Consider the following 13,823-nt stretch of genomic DNA (forward strand, 5'->3'; position numbering starts at 1 on the left):
CAAATCTGTCACAGGAATGTTCGGGATCTGACCTTTAAACAAATAGTTACCATGTTGATTAATTAAATAAAAGAGGATTCCATGGTCAACTAAAAATATACATTAGGCTGCAAGTTTTCAGTTTTTCAGGAAATAATTCTTGATATTCTGTGGTTCAAAATGGTGTGTGACTCAAAGAACAAACTAGTCTGCATTATGTGCTGACTTTCACAAACTTAGAATATCCTAAAGTGCCAAAATTTCTTAACCGACTATCGAAGATGCCACACAAGTGGATAGGGTGGCAAAGAAGGAGAGCAGCATACTTGCCTTCATCAGTCGGGACACTGAGTACAGAAGCCGGCAGGTCACGTTTGAGATGGTGACGCCAATTTAAGAGTATTCCGCACAGTTCTGGTGGCAACACAATGGGAACGAGGTGGATGGTTTAGAGATGGAGTGAAAGAGATTCGCTTGGGTGTTGCCTAGATTACAGAGCATTAGCTACAGGGAGATAATTGGAGGTTGAGGGGCAATCTGACAGAAGTTTGTCAAATTGTAAGAGGCATAGAAAGTGCAGATTGTCAGGGTGGAAATGTCAAAAAAAAAGGTTTAAAGTGAGAGGGGAGGAAGTTTAAAGGAGATTTGTGAGGTATGATTTTTACACAAAGAAGCAGATGGGATAGCATTATTAAGTTAGCTGACCTTTTCTGTGCTTTCTAGCGACAACTGTTTATCAGGAATGTTGATGAAGGAGAGCCAGTGAATGTTGTCTACATGGACTTTAATAAGGACATTGTAAGGTCCCACATGGGAGGTTAGTCAAGAAGGTTCAGTCATTTAGCATTCAGGATGAGGCAGTAACTTGGATTAGGCTTTACAGGAGAAGCCAGTGGTAGTAGAGGATTGCCAGTCATGAGGCCTGTTACTAGCAAATACGCAAAAGTCCAAGAGAAACTCAACGGGTCCTGCAGCATCCATAGGAGGCAAAGGGTTAGCGCAGCGGTTAGCGCAACACCTTTACAGCGCCAGCGATTGGGACTGGAATTTGAGTCCAACCCTGTCAGTAAGGAGTTTGTATGTTCTCCCTGTGTCTGCATAGGTTTTCGCCGGGGTCTCTGGTTTCCTCCCACCATTCAAAACGTACTAGGGGTGTAGGTTAATGGAGTGTAAATTAGGTGGTACAGACTCGTGGGCCGAAATAGCCTGTTACCATACTGTATGTATGGATATATAACTCAAGTTTCGGGCCTGAGCCCTTCATCAATGTATAAACAAAAAAAAGTGTGGGCCCAAAATGTTAGTTATATATCTTTGCCTCCAATGGGTGCTGTGAGACATGTTGAGCTTCTCCAGTACTTTTGTGTATTTACTACAATCACCGCATCTGCAGATATCCTTGTTTCATGCTTGTGACTAGTGGTGTGCTTCAGGAATGGCATGGTTAGTGTGGCAGTTAGTGCAATGGTGTTATAGTGCCAGCAATCGGGACTGGGGTTCAAATCCCATGCCGTCTGTGAGGAGTTTGTATGTTCTTCCTGTGTCTGAGAGGGTTTCCTCTGCATGCTCCAGTTTCTTCCCACTGTTCAAAATATACCGGGAGTAATTGGGCGGAAATAAATCATGGGCCAAAATGGTCTGTACTGTGCTGTATGTCTAAATTTAAAAAAAATTGATTTAATGTGGCCAAATGTAGTGTTGCACTTTGGGAGGATGAACCAGGGTAGGATTTACACAGTAAATGGCAGGACTGAGTAGAACCACAGAATATTACTGCACAGAACAGGCCTCTTTGGCCCTATTAGTCTGTGCCAAACTTTTTTTGCCTAATCCCTCTGACTTGTCCCATAGCCCACCATACCTCTCTCATCCATGTACCTGTCCAAATTCTTCTTAAATGTTAAAATTGTGCCCGCATTTACCACTTCAGCTGGTAGCTCGATCCACACTTCTCTGAGAGAAGCAGTTCCCTCCCCCTCATTATCTCCTAAACTTTTCCCATTTCACTCTTAACCAGGGAATAAAGTCCTACCCTGTTTAACCTTTCCCTGTAACTCACTTCCTGAAGTCCATGCAACATCCTAGTAAATCTTCTCTGCACTTTTGCTGTCTTGTTGATATCTTTCCTGTAGTTAGGTGTCCAAAATTGCACACAATACTCCTAATTTGGCTGCACCAATGTCTTATACAACTTTACCATAATATCCCAACTCCCATACTCAATTTTTTAATTTATGAAGCCCAATATGCCAAAAGATCTCTTTACAACCCTGTCCAACTGTGACACCACTTTCAGGCAATTATGTTTCTGTATTCTCAGATCCCTCTAATTCTACCACACTCCTCAGTGCCCTACCATTTAACGTATAACTCCTTTCTTGGTTTGTCCTTCCAAAATGTAACACCTCACAATTGTCTGCATTAATTTGCATCTTCCATTTTTCAGCCCATTTTTCTAGCTGGTCCAGATCCCTCTGCAAGCTTTGAAAACCTTCTTCGCTCTCCATAACACCTCCAGTCTTAGTATCGTCTGCAAACTTGCTGATCCAATTTACCACATTATCATCCAGATCATTGAACAATGGTCCCAGAACTGATTCCTGAGGCACACCACTAGGTCTCTAGTCTGAGGAGCAATCATCCACCACTACTCTCTGGCTTCTCCCGTCCAGCCATTGTTGAATCCAATTCACTACTTCACCATGGATACCTAGCATCTGAACCTTCCTGACTAACCTCCTATGGGGGATCTTGTCAAAGACTAAAGTCCATGTAGATAACATCCACAGCCTTTTCTTCATCAACTTTCCTGGTAACCTCCTTGAAAAACTATCCCTAATCAGGTTCTGGCCATCCAAATAATTATACATCCAATTCAGGTTCTCTGGCCTTTTGGAGCCTTTTTTTTAAAACAACAGAACAATGTGAATTGAGTTACCCTCCAATCCTTCAGCACCATAACCATGGAAAAGAATATTTTAAATATTTCTGCCAGACACTAGCCTCCCTCAAGGTCTGAGGGAATATTTTGTCAAGCTCTGGGGGTTTATCCACCCTTATTCACTTTAAGACAGCAAGCACTTTCTCCTCTTTAATCTGTATAGCTTCCATGACCTCGCCACTTGTTTCCTTATTTCCACAACTCTTTTCCCATTTCCTGAGTGAATACTGATGAAATAAAATAATTTAAGATCTCCCCCATCTTTTTTGGCTCCATACAAAGCTGACCACTCAAGGGGACCAACCTTTGCTCTTAATATATACATGTAGAAACCCTTAGGAGTTTCCTTCATATTGTCAGCAAAAGCAACCTCATGTCTTCATTTAGCCTTCCTGACTTCTTTCTTGAGGATTTTCTTGAATTATTTACATCCTTCAAGTGCCTAATTTTCTCCATATTGCCTATATCTGTTACATACCACTCTTCTTCCAAACTAAATCCCCAATATCCCTCAAAACCCAAGGTTCTCTATGCTTGCTAACCTTGGCTTTAATCCTGACAGGAACTTACAAACCCTGTACTCCCAAAATTTCACCTTTGAAAGTCCTCAACCTACCTTGCTCATCCTTGCCTGAAAACAACTTATCCCAATCCTCGTTTTCTAGATCCTTTCTCATTTCCTTAAAATTGGCCTTTCTCCAATTCAGAATTTCAACCAAAGGCCCAAAGACCTAACCTTCTCCATAATTAACTTGAAACTAATGGCATTATGATCATTAGACCCAAAATGTCCCCTACACATACTTCTGACACCTGACCTGTCTCATTGTCTAATAGGAAATCCAGTAATGCATTGTCTCTATTTGGTACCTCTATATATTGATTTATAATACTTCCCTGAACACATTTGAGAAACTCCAAGCCATCAGCCCTTTTATAGAATGGGTGTCCTAGTCAATAACTGGAAAATTAAAATCTCGTATTTTCACAACCTTATGTTTCCCGTAACTGCCTGCCATCTCTTTATAGATTTCAGAATAGAGAGATCTCGCAAATGATGCAAAACACTGAATTTCATGGTACAAAACATCAAATTCATGACTTGTTCATGACAATAAATTCTGATTCTGATCTTAGAATACAGATACTGTTCATAATTCTTTGAAAGTGGTGTTGCAGGTAGATAGCGTCACATGGAAAGCTTTTGAAACATTGACTTTCATAACCGTGGGTGGGACAGTTACCATAATGGTTAGCACAACACTTCTACAGTGCCGGTGACCGGGATTTGAATTTGGTTCTGTCTGTAAGTAGTTCGCTTGTTCCCTAAGTATCTGAATGAGTTTCCTCCAGGTGCTCCTGTTTCCTCTCATTCTTCAAAACGTACCGGGGGTGGTTTTAGTTAATTGGGTGTAATTGGAAGGCATAGGTATGTGGGCTGGAAGGGCCTGTTACCATGCTGTATGTCCAAATTAAAAAAAAAAATCTAAGTATTGAGTAGAGGAGTTGCAATGCAGATAAAATTTTCAAGATTGTTGCCAGAACTTGTTGAGCTGAGTTATAGGGAAAGGTTGAAAGGGTTAGGACTTTATCCTAACTTTATTTGCTAGACATAAACAGAATTATGAGGGTCTACTGTAGATGGGGTTAATACAAACAGGCTTTTCGACTGAGGTTGTGTCAGACAAGAACTGGAGGTGAAAGGTGAAAAGTTTCAGGGGGACATTAAGGAGAATTGCTTCATTTAGAGTGTGGTGCGAGCTGCCAGTGGAGGTGATGGATACAAGTTCGATTTCGACATTTAAGAGAAATTTGGATAGGTACATGGATGGGAGTGGTATATGGAGTGGTAAGGTCCAGGTCGATGGGACTAAGTGGAATAAATAGTTTGGCATGAATTAGAGGGGCCTGTTTCTGGACTGCAGTGATCTATGATTCTATTGTTCTAGGAGGCATTTAGACAGGCGTAAATAAATAGTGAGTAACGGGACATAGATCACATGTAGGCTGAAGGGTTGAATTTAATTTGACATCATGCTCAACAAAGACATTGTGGCTGAAGGACCTGCTCTTGCACTGTACTGAAGTACATTTCTATGTTAAGTATAGCCTTGTTTCAATGTAAAACTTGTAGCAATCATTTAGCATATAGCAAGCTGCTCAAAATTGGTCAATTCCCACAAATTCGGTTCTGCAAGGGTCCTGACTGTTGACCCATTCCATTGTCAAAGATTCACATGAAGGGAAGTCTTAGCAATTCAAACAGTTGTCGCTAGAGAGCACAGAAAGGGTCAGCTAACTTTAGCAATGAACTTCAGCAAACTATCGTATCATTGAGTTAAGAGATACAGTCTCAGGCCCCAAGAAATGTGCTTAGTAATATATGATTGTGGACTGAAACCAGTTCCGACGTCAGTCAAAACTATGGAGCTGGCTGTCTTTATGTTCACTTATGGGGCTTTGTGAGTCATCTGAAAGCATTCACTGTAAAACCAGTCCAGAAGAAAGGCTGTCAAGTTTCTATTCTATAACACAACAAATTATTTAGTACTTCCTGGGTGCATGAAGTAGTGTAGGCACAAAATTGAACTCATCTTTCTAATTGTGCTCATTGCAAAGATCTGTTGTGATTAAAGTTACTCTACATATTTGCTGCTCTCCAGGCTGTATTGATTGCCTGACCTACAAAGAATCCCCTCCAAGGGACCTATTCAATTCTCACTTCATTCTTTCCTCACCTGTTTACCCCACACTTCTTTGCTGGTGTTACTAGTAGACATCCTGCTTCTTCCTATGATTGTTGAAGACACTACGAAACTCACCTCCTCTGGCTCAATGAGTTTGAACTCCATGCCACGTCCCGTCCATGCAATAAAGTGCGAGTTTGCTGGATCATCCAGCAGAGCCACTAGAAACTGCCAGAGCTGGAGGGAGCCTCTGCGTTGATAAGTGGGTCCTTCTCGATATATCCCCGGCTCCTGCTTGATGTCATCTGTAGAAACAAGAGCTGCCATTGACACAACAATAATATGAACCGGGCGAGGTTTATTTATATTGGAATTCATCAAATGTTATTGCATTGACTTTGTTCAACCATAATTTTGTTCCCTTGATATTCTCAATGTTTCCTTTTTACACAAAAAAAATCATAAAATTTGGATCTTCAAGTTAAAAGTAGCTCTTAGAAGAGCAGCTCGGTCAACCCCATGTAATTTTCCAAAGTTCTGCAAAGTACTCTCCAAATGCATAACTAACTTCTTTAAAAGCACCAATTGATTCTGTTTACATTGCAGCTATTGACAGTCATAATTTTTGTACAAAAGATAAAGCTTCTTTAGATTTGTCTTGTATCATTTGAGCAAAATTTTAAATCTTTACCTCCTGGTTTTTATGCATTGGCTAATGGGGATTGAAGGCACTTACCACCTTCTATTTGCCCTTAGAGCAAGTAAAAGTATATCATAAATGTCACTTTTTAGTGCATTATTATGTGACAATAAAAGGAACCATCTAATCCAGTCATAATCTTGCATACGTCCATCACATCCTCGCAACATTTGTTGCATCAAGGAGAACAATCCCAGCTTCTCTGGCCTAACCTTATTCATCTGATGCTACAAATAAATCAGGTGCTTCATACGAAGGTTGGCCATAAAATCTGCAGAATACAACATGCTTGCATTACATACTGCTCATTGGCAAGAGAAGGATATTTACTTAGATCTCTTCGAATGAAGAGCAGATGTCATGGAGCTGAATTTTGTGGGCAAGAAATATAATGTCATCTCAACTGGGCTTGTTCCAAGATATGAAGTTTCACTGTGAAATTGATGTACAAAAACTTAACCACACACATTCCCTCTTTCCTAGCTTAAAAAGGTTTACCTTTCACATAAATGAATGGAAGGAATAATTTCAGGTGAATGTATTGAATGTTTATGTGATTCCATCCAATGATGCCTAGATACAAAGCAACTCTGCTATACTTAAATTTAGATTATCATGAGAATATCAGATGGTATTCAGCGAGTTGTTACAACATAGATCGGAATATAAAAGATAACAATGGACAACAAAGATTTTCCTTCCTGAACACTCGTTATAAATACTGGGTGTGTTTTAAGGATTTTGAGCTGCTGATCACAAAATTTCCTTTAACATACCCTTCTTTGGACTATCCTATTTTTGTGATTTCTTGTCATATTTTAAGTCTACTTCAAGTATCAAAACTGTGAAGTACAGCTTGTCATTGAAAATTCATTTTCTGCATTCACACTTCCCTGCTGATCTTGGTGTAGTTAGTGATGAACAAGTAAAAGGTTTCACCAGGATATTGCGGCCAAGGAAAAGTGGTAACAGGGCAACTGGAATTGATCAATTCTGGCTGACTATTGTTGGACACTGACATGAGGGGCATCAGATGCTGAGTACAAATGAAAATCAGTGGCAAAATATTTTTAGGTCCGTTGAACAAAACCTGCTAAATTCAATAAAAGTTAATTTAATGTTTCTCTAACTTCCTAAGTGGTACAGGAAATCTGAAATTATCTTTGTCTATTATAATCCTCTTTTTTTTTTCATGAAGCAAACCTTTTGAAAAAAAAATTGTTATCCAGTGAAAGATGAAGTCACCTTCCGCACAAGTTTCACTGATTTCCATTTTAAAAATACTTGCTCTCAAATCACTTCATGGTCAAAGTTTTATGTTTTTTTCTTTGACATCTTATGTATAGTGCACAGTGGATAAAGCATGCTGAGAATGACCCATCCACAGACTTTGGACTTTGGATTCGCAGACTTTAGGTGTCTGCCTAAAATGTGCTGGTCTTTCATTGCAAGGAACCATCCATAAATGAATCCTGCAGCTTGACAAATTCCAAGATTCAAGACTATTAAATTTGGTGCAGCTGTCACAAAGTTTCCATGGGGAAAGGCCACAGTTTAAGGCTGTCTCTACGTTGCACATTGAGGACGTGGAAAATCTTGTCCACTGCATCTCTCATTAAATACATGAAATTGAAATTACAGAATTTTCCCCTTATGGTCACAAATCACTTTGCAAAAATTCATTTACATGGAATTTATGTGAATAAACATAAATACCAAATTTTCAACTCGCGATTCTTGACGCATGCAGATGATGTCCCTTTGCATTACAATAAATTATGAACGGAATGGTTTCTGAGAATGTGGCCCACCCATAACATCGATCACCTGCATTGTTTGCTTTATCAATAAAGTGGATGTTTGGCGGGTTTTTTTTAAAAAGAGAAATATGTTTCAGATGATATAAAAGATTACCAATGAAGTGATTCAGATGTGTAAAAGCTTTTGGGACTGGCACCCAGTATTATAAGGGAGAGTGCAGTTGAAATTGGAAGCTGACAAAGTGCTCAGCAGGGTCAGTGGCTCAGAGATTCTGCCAGTGTGAACAGCAGGACCTCATTATCCTTTCTGTTCCATTTTCTCACTTGGCAGCCATCCAAATTGAAAGCTCAGCTGATGGTGGGGAGAGATCTTCAGCTGCAGGTGGTTGTAACCAATGACATCTGGAGATGATCCCCTGACAGAAAGAGGTGAAGTTCTGCTGATAGTGAAGTGGAGGAGGAAAGCGGTCAGAGATCAATTGATGGGGAGTCACTGATTGGCCAATGGTAGAGCACAGGCAAGGCCAACGCCTTCCTATTAATCTTGATCTAAAAGGATAATTCTAAAGGGCATATCTTTACTCCTGCATCAATTTTGTTCTGAGCTCTAAAACACCTGACTCTGACCCCCATAATATAAAATATTGCTTCTTCTGTTGAAGATTTTTAAAAAGTGTAACTGACTTATCTACCATCTTTAAAGGGAAGTAAGTACACACTCATTGTTGGAGGAATGTTTCCAAGCCTTTGACCCAGCTCCTGGCCTCTCTACTTGTCTTGTGGATTTATTATGATTATTTAAATGCCTTATAATGCGATGAAAAAGTTGCACATAAAACTCCTTAGTGACACTATCCTCTCAAAATATTGACTGTCTAGAATTTGTCATTTTCAGTTTATATTTCCTTTTTATTGATTTATATGCGGAGATCCACAATTTTATGCTATTCTACTGATTTCATTCTTCCACATTCTCATAAACTTTCCTTGATTCTGCTACCATCAATCTGCTCTGGGAATACTTTGGCCAATTCAAAAACAAAATATGTACGCTTTTGGGATGTGGGAGGATATGGAGCAAGTGGCATAAATCCATATTGGCCACAATGAGAACAAACTGCATAGAATCATTACCTATGGTCAGCATTGAACTCATGTTGCAGGAAGAACTTCTACAAGCTGTGCCACTGTGCAGGCACAAAAACTGCTATAGAAAGAGGGGAATGTTTTTCAATCAAAATAGTCAATATATACAGTTTCAATGGCAGAAATTGGGCAACAGTACACACCTGTCCAATTTTTTTTTCCATTGACTCCTGTTCAAGGTTTTATGATACCAGATATAAGAGTCCAATAATATTAAATGAAAGGTTGTCAACCTAAAGCATTAACTTTGTTTCCCTCTCCACAGATACTGGCTGACCTACTGAGTTTCTCCAAAATGCTCAATGTCAGATCACTAGCAGATATTTTTGCCTTCCAATCTTAGATGGAGCAATCTGAGACAATCGTGTGGGTGATTTATCTTCTACATGTTTGCATGCGGTCATAGATGATGGTTCTCAAGAGTCACAGAATTTAGTTATAATTTTTCAGTTTGTTATCAATTAACTCAGTTATGTTCTGCAACGGGCCATCTGCATAATCAATTTTCTCACAGAGAAAAGTTTAAAATGACCTCTTTTAAATGACTAGAACATCATGTTTCCAGCATCCAATAAATTATTTTATATACAAATCCAATATATTATAATGTCTATAACATAAACTATCAAGTTTATATGTAAAACATGTTAGCATTTGAAGTGAAACACAAAAATCTGTAGACACCATGGGTGAAGTAAAAACACAAAACTGGAGAAACTCAAGCAGTGTCCTTTATGCAGCAAGGGCAAAAATATATACCCTACCTTTTGGACTTGAGCCCTTCATCAAGGTATGCAAAAATGTCAGCAGGCGTCCGAACAAAAGAGTGGGGGTGGGGGGGGAGGGAGGTGTGGTCACAGAGGCAGGATGTGATTGGTGGAGAAGGGACGGCGGGGACACCAGCGATCAGGAAAAGAAGGGAAGGCTAAATGAATAGAGAGGGAAGGGGGGAGGAGAACTGAAAAGGGGAAGGGAAGTGGAAGGGGAAGAAGCTAGCAGAAGCTAGATGGCATTAACATTGACTTTTCCGGTTTCTGTTAACCTGCTCTCTTCTTCCCCCTTTCCTTCCCCTTTCCAGTTTTCATCCCCCCTTCCCCCTCCCTTCACCCAGCCATCTCTCCTCCCTTGATAGCTGCTGTCCCCACCCTCCCTTCTCTACCTATCACTCCTGCCTCTGCAACACACCTCCCCCCCCCCCCCCCCACTCTTTCATTTGGACATCTGCCGACATTTCTCCATACCTTGATGAAAGGATCAAGTTCAAAACATTGGTTATGTATTTTTACCTTTGCTACATAAAGGACACTGCTTGGCCTCCTGAGTTTCTCCAGCATTGTTTTTACTTGATAGTACAGGTACTCAATCCTTTATCCAGACATCTAAAATCCAGAAAGCTCCAAAACCCGGCAAGTGGGTAGACAGACGGCAGCGCAAGTTGAGCGGGCGAGTAGGGGGGGACCGGCAGCGTGAGTCGGGCTGGCGGGGGGGGGTGGTGGGGTTTAGAGATCAGCAGCGTGAGTTGGGCCAGTGAGGGGAGGGGGAGAGATCGGCAGTGTGAGTTGGGCGGGTGGGAGACTGGCAGCACGAGTCAGGCGGGCGGGAGACCGGCAGCGCGAGTCAGGCTGAAAAGGGGAAGAGACCGGCAGCGTGAGTCGGGCTGCGAGGCGGGGGGGGGGGGGGAGACCGGCAGTGTGAGTTGGGTCACTAGGAAGGGAGACTGGCAATGCGAGTCGGGCCAGTGAGGGGGGAGGGGTGGGGGGAGACTACAGCGTGACTGGAAGGGGTGTGGTTGGATAAGGCAGCGCAATTCGGGTGGGTTTAAATTTGGCTTTTCGAAATCTTGAAAAATATGAAATTCGGAACACACTGTCCCCCAAGGGTTCCGGATAAAGGATTGTGCACCTATATTTAAAACTTGATAGTTTATTTTATAGACATTCTAATCCACCTTCAGGAGAACTACCTGTGATTTAAGTACACTAGATTTAATAATATCAGACCAGAAAAGAAAATTGCAATTTCTCCCAATTATCTACCATGACCTCAGTGGAAGAGCCTCAGCATCACGAGAGAAGGAACAGGCAAACACTGTAACTCAATTGAGAACAGTATATTCATTCTTTCTTTCGCACCTATTTGTGTAGATGAAGGCTGATTTCATGGCAGGAATTTGTAAGCTGCTTAAATAAAATTTCAGCAAATTAGTTATTAGGGGAGCACATTATCTGAGAAACAATGTGTTTATGGTAAATATAAAATTTTTGGCAATAATGCTAGAAACATTATAATCACATTCAGATTTTCCATACAATTGAATCTGTATTTATGGTTATCAACAGAAGAACAAAATTTACATGAGAATAAGAATATCGTTCACAAAGAACATCAACACCTGCTGAGTTTTTCCAGCACTTTTGTGTACTGCACAACAATCACAGCATCTTTTCTGTTTAACTCCATTCAGTTGCTCCACTGTGGTCTCCCTGAGGAAGTTCTCTCTTTGAAGGGAGTTCTGTGAGAGTGTCTCTCACTGCTCCTCTTCTGAAATCCCTGCTGCTCTCAAGCTCTTTGACCATGTGCTCAACCAGACAAAATAAGATACAGTGATGAAAGGCACAAGCCTGAAATGTTGGTTATGTATCTCTACCTTTGCTAATATAAAGTACACTGTTTGACCTGCTGAATTTTTCCATCATTGTGTTTTTACTTCAACCATGGTGTCTGCAGTCTTTTGTGTTTTACTTAATAAAAACCCTTACCTGCATCTCCATTATCTCCCACACATCTGCCCTGATCTCCATCCCAAGGCATAACAAGGACAGTACAGTACTATCCCACCAGCCTCTGCATCCAAGATATTAGCCTCTTCAATTTCCCCATCCTACACCAAACATATTGTTCCCTCTCCTCCCTTCTCTGCTTTCTGCAGGCATTACTCCATTTGGGAATCATTTGTCCACTCATCCCTTCAAAATCATTGCACCATCCCCGCCTCGGTACCTGCCCCTGTATCTGCAATAAATGCTACTCTTGCACCCACACCTCCTTCCTCACCACCATTCAGGGTCCCAAACAGTCCAAGCAACACGTGAATCTGGAGGGGTTATCTACTGCGTCTGGAGCTCCAGTTGAGGCCTCCTCTACATCATAGTGATTAGATGCAGACTGGGAGATTGTTTCTTTGAGCACTTTTTCTCTCTCCACTGCAATAACAGGGAACACCACACACCATTCTCACGCTAACATGTCTATGCATGACTTCATGTACTGCCAAACAGAGGAACACCAAATATTCCATCTGGGCAAGCTCCAACAAGCATTAACATCAACGTCTCTTATTTCCACTAAACCCATCACTCGAGGCTCTCTCTTTCCCTAATCCTCGGTTTTCTTTTCTCCAGCTCACCAACCCCTTTCCTTCCTTCTCCTACTCCCCCATCACTCTCAGTTTTTTTTTCTCTTCTACCTCCCAGTCATATTAATCTATGACTTGTTAGCCTTACCCCTCACCTTGCCCTTTCTTCCCTCCTCTCCTCCTCCCACCTTTTCATTCAGGCTTGCTTTTTGCTCATACCTTAACCGAGTGCCTAGGACCAAAACATTAGTTACCCTTAATTTCCTTTAGGTGCTGTGTGACCTGCTGAGTTTCTCCAGTGCTTTTGTGTATTGAACTGCAATCACAGCATCAGCAAACTTTCCTGTTTAACTCAATACCATTCTATTGCATTCTCTTTCAATAATGATGGGAAAGCCAACAGGATGAAATTGTAAATGTGGGAACTATAGAGTCACCCTTTCTTTCTTTATTTATATCAAGTGACTGCCTTTTTATTCTTTGCAACTGCTGAGAAACATTTGCTCAAAATAAAGCATTTGATCCCTCTGTCTCACCAATTACTATTCATATTCAGATTCTCTTTATCAGGGTCCTTCATTGTACTTTTATCTCCAAATCTGCACTTGTCTCTTCTGCAATTATACCTGAATCCCTGGAGTCATAGACTTGTGTTGCCTTTAGCAAATGAAGTGCTCCGAACCAAAATCGTGTTCATATTTTCTTTCCACTTGTTCTACAACAGCCAAATATCCCCTCAGTCATCTGAGCCACATGTTGCCCAGTTCTTCGGGTCACTTCCTGTCATCTTTTGAAAGTATGCCCATAGTCTAACCTTCTGTGCGATTTTTTGATGATTCCAACTCTTTTTTTTACTTTAGCCTGATATTTCTTGAGCCTGACCTTTCATTATGTCCCCCAGACGCACACGGAGGATTTTTTTTCTCTCTGTTAAAAGTGCATTATTCCATCAATGTACTGCAGAAGCAAGGTTAACAACATTTCTAGCAACTGTTGGTACCCTTTCAATAACATATGGATCAAGGCTATTTCAAATCATGAGTCAACAATAATGATGTCTTTTCAAAAATGGAAAGATTAACTGTCAATCATTAGATAGAAGAACAATGGATGAAGAATGTAGGAGAAAATAAAGAATTTCTCTCTTTTAAAATCACATGATTAAGGTTCATTATTGTCACATAATGCTACATTTAGAATGTGACATACATGAAATTCTTTAACTTTGTCTAGCATAAGGAAGTCAGAGAGTTGC

At 40.7% G+C, this 13,823-nt stretch overlaps 1 protein-coding gene across 4 annotated transcripts in view; it reads right to left on the reverse strand.

Moving 5' to 3' along the window:
- etv1 (ETS variant transcription factor 1) overlaps positions 1 to 13,823 on the reverse strand; it is a 133,241-nt gene that overhangs the window by 18,001 nt on the left and 101,417 nt on the right. For 3 of the 4 annotated variants that reach the window (XM_069913750.1, XM_069913749.1, XM_069913751.1), the window contains one exon: positions 5,743 to 5,912. In XM_069913750.1, coding sequence (XP_069769851.1) covers positions 5,743 to 5,912 — 170 coding nt within the window. Of the gene's footprint in view, positions 1 to 5,742; positions 5,913 to 13,450; positions 13,625 to 13,823 lie in introns of those variants that run through there. The other variant, XM_069913752.1, reaches the window with a different exon arrangement.

Source organism: Narcine bancroftii, chromosome 1 (genome assembly GCF_036971445.1).
Source record: "Narcine bancroftii isolate sNarBan1 chromosome 1, sNarBan1.hap1, whole genome shotgun sequence".
In the NCBI taxonomy this organism is placed as follows: Eukaryota; Metazoa; Chordata; class Chondrichthyes; order Torpediniformes; family Narcinidae; genus Narcine; species Narcine bancroftii.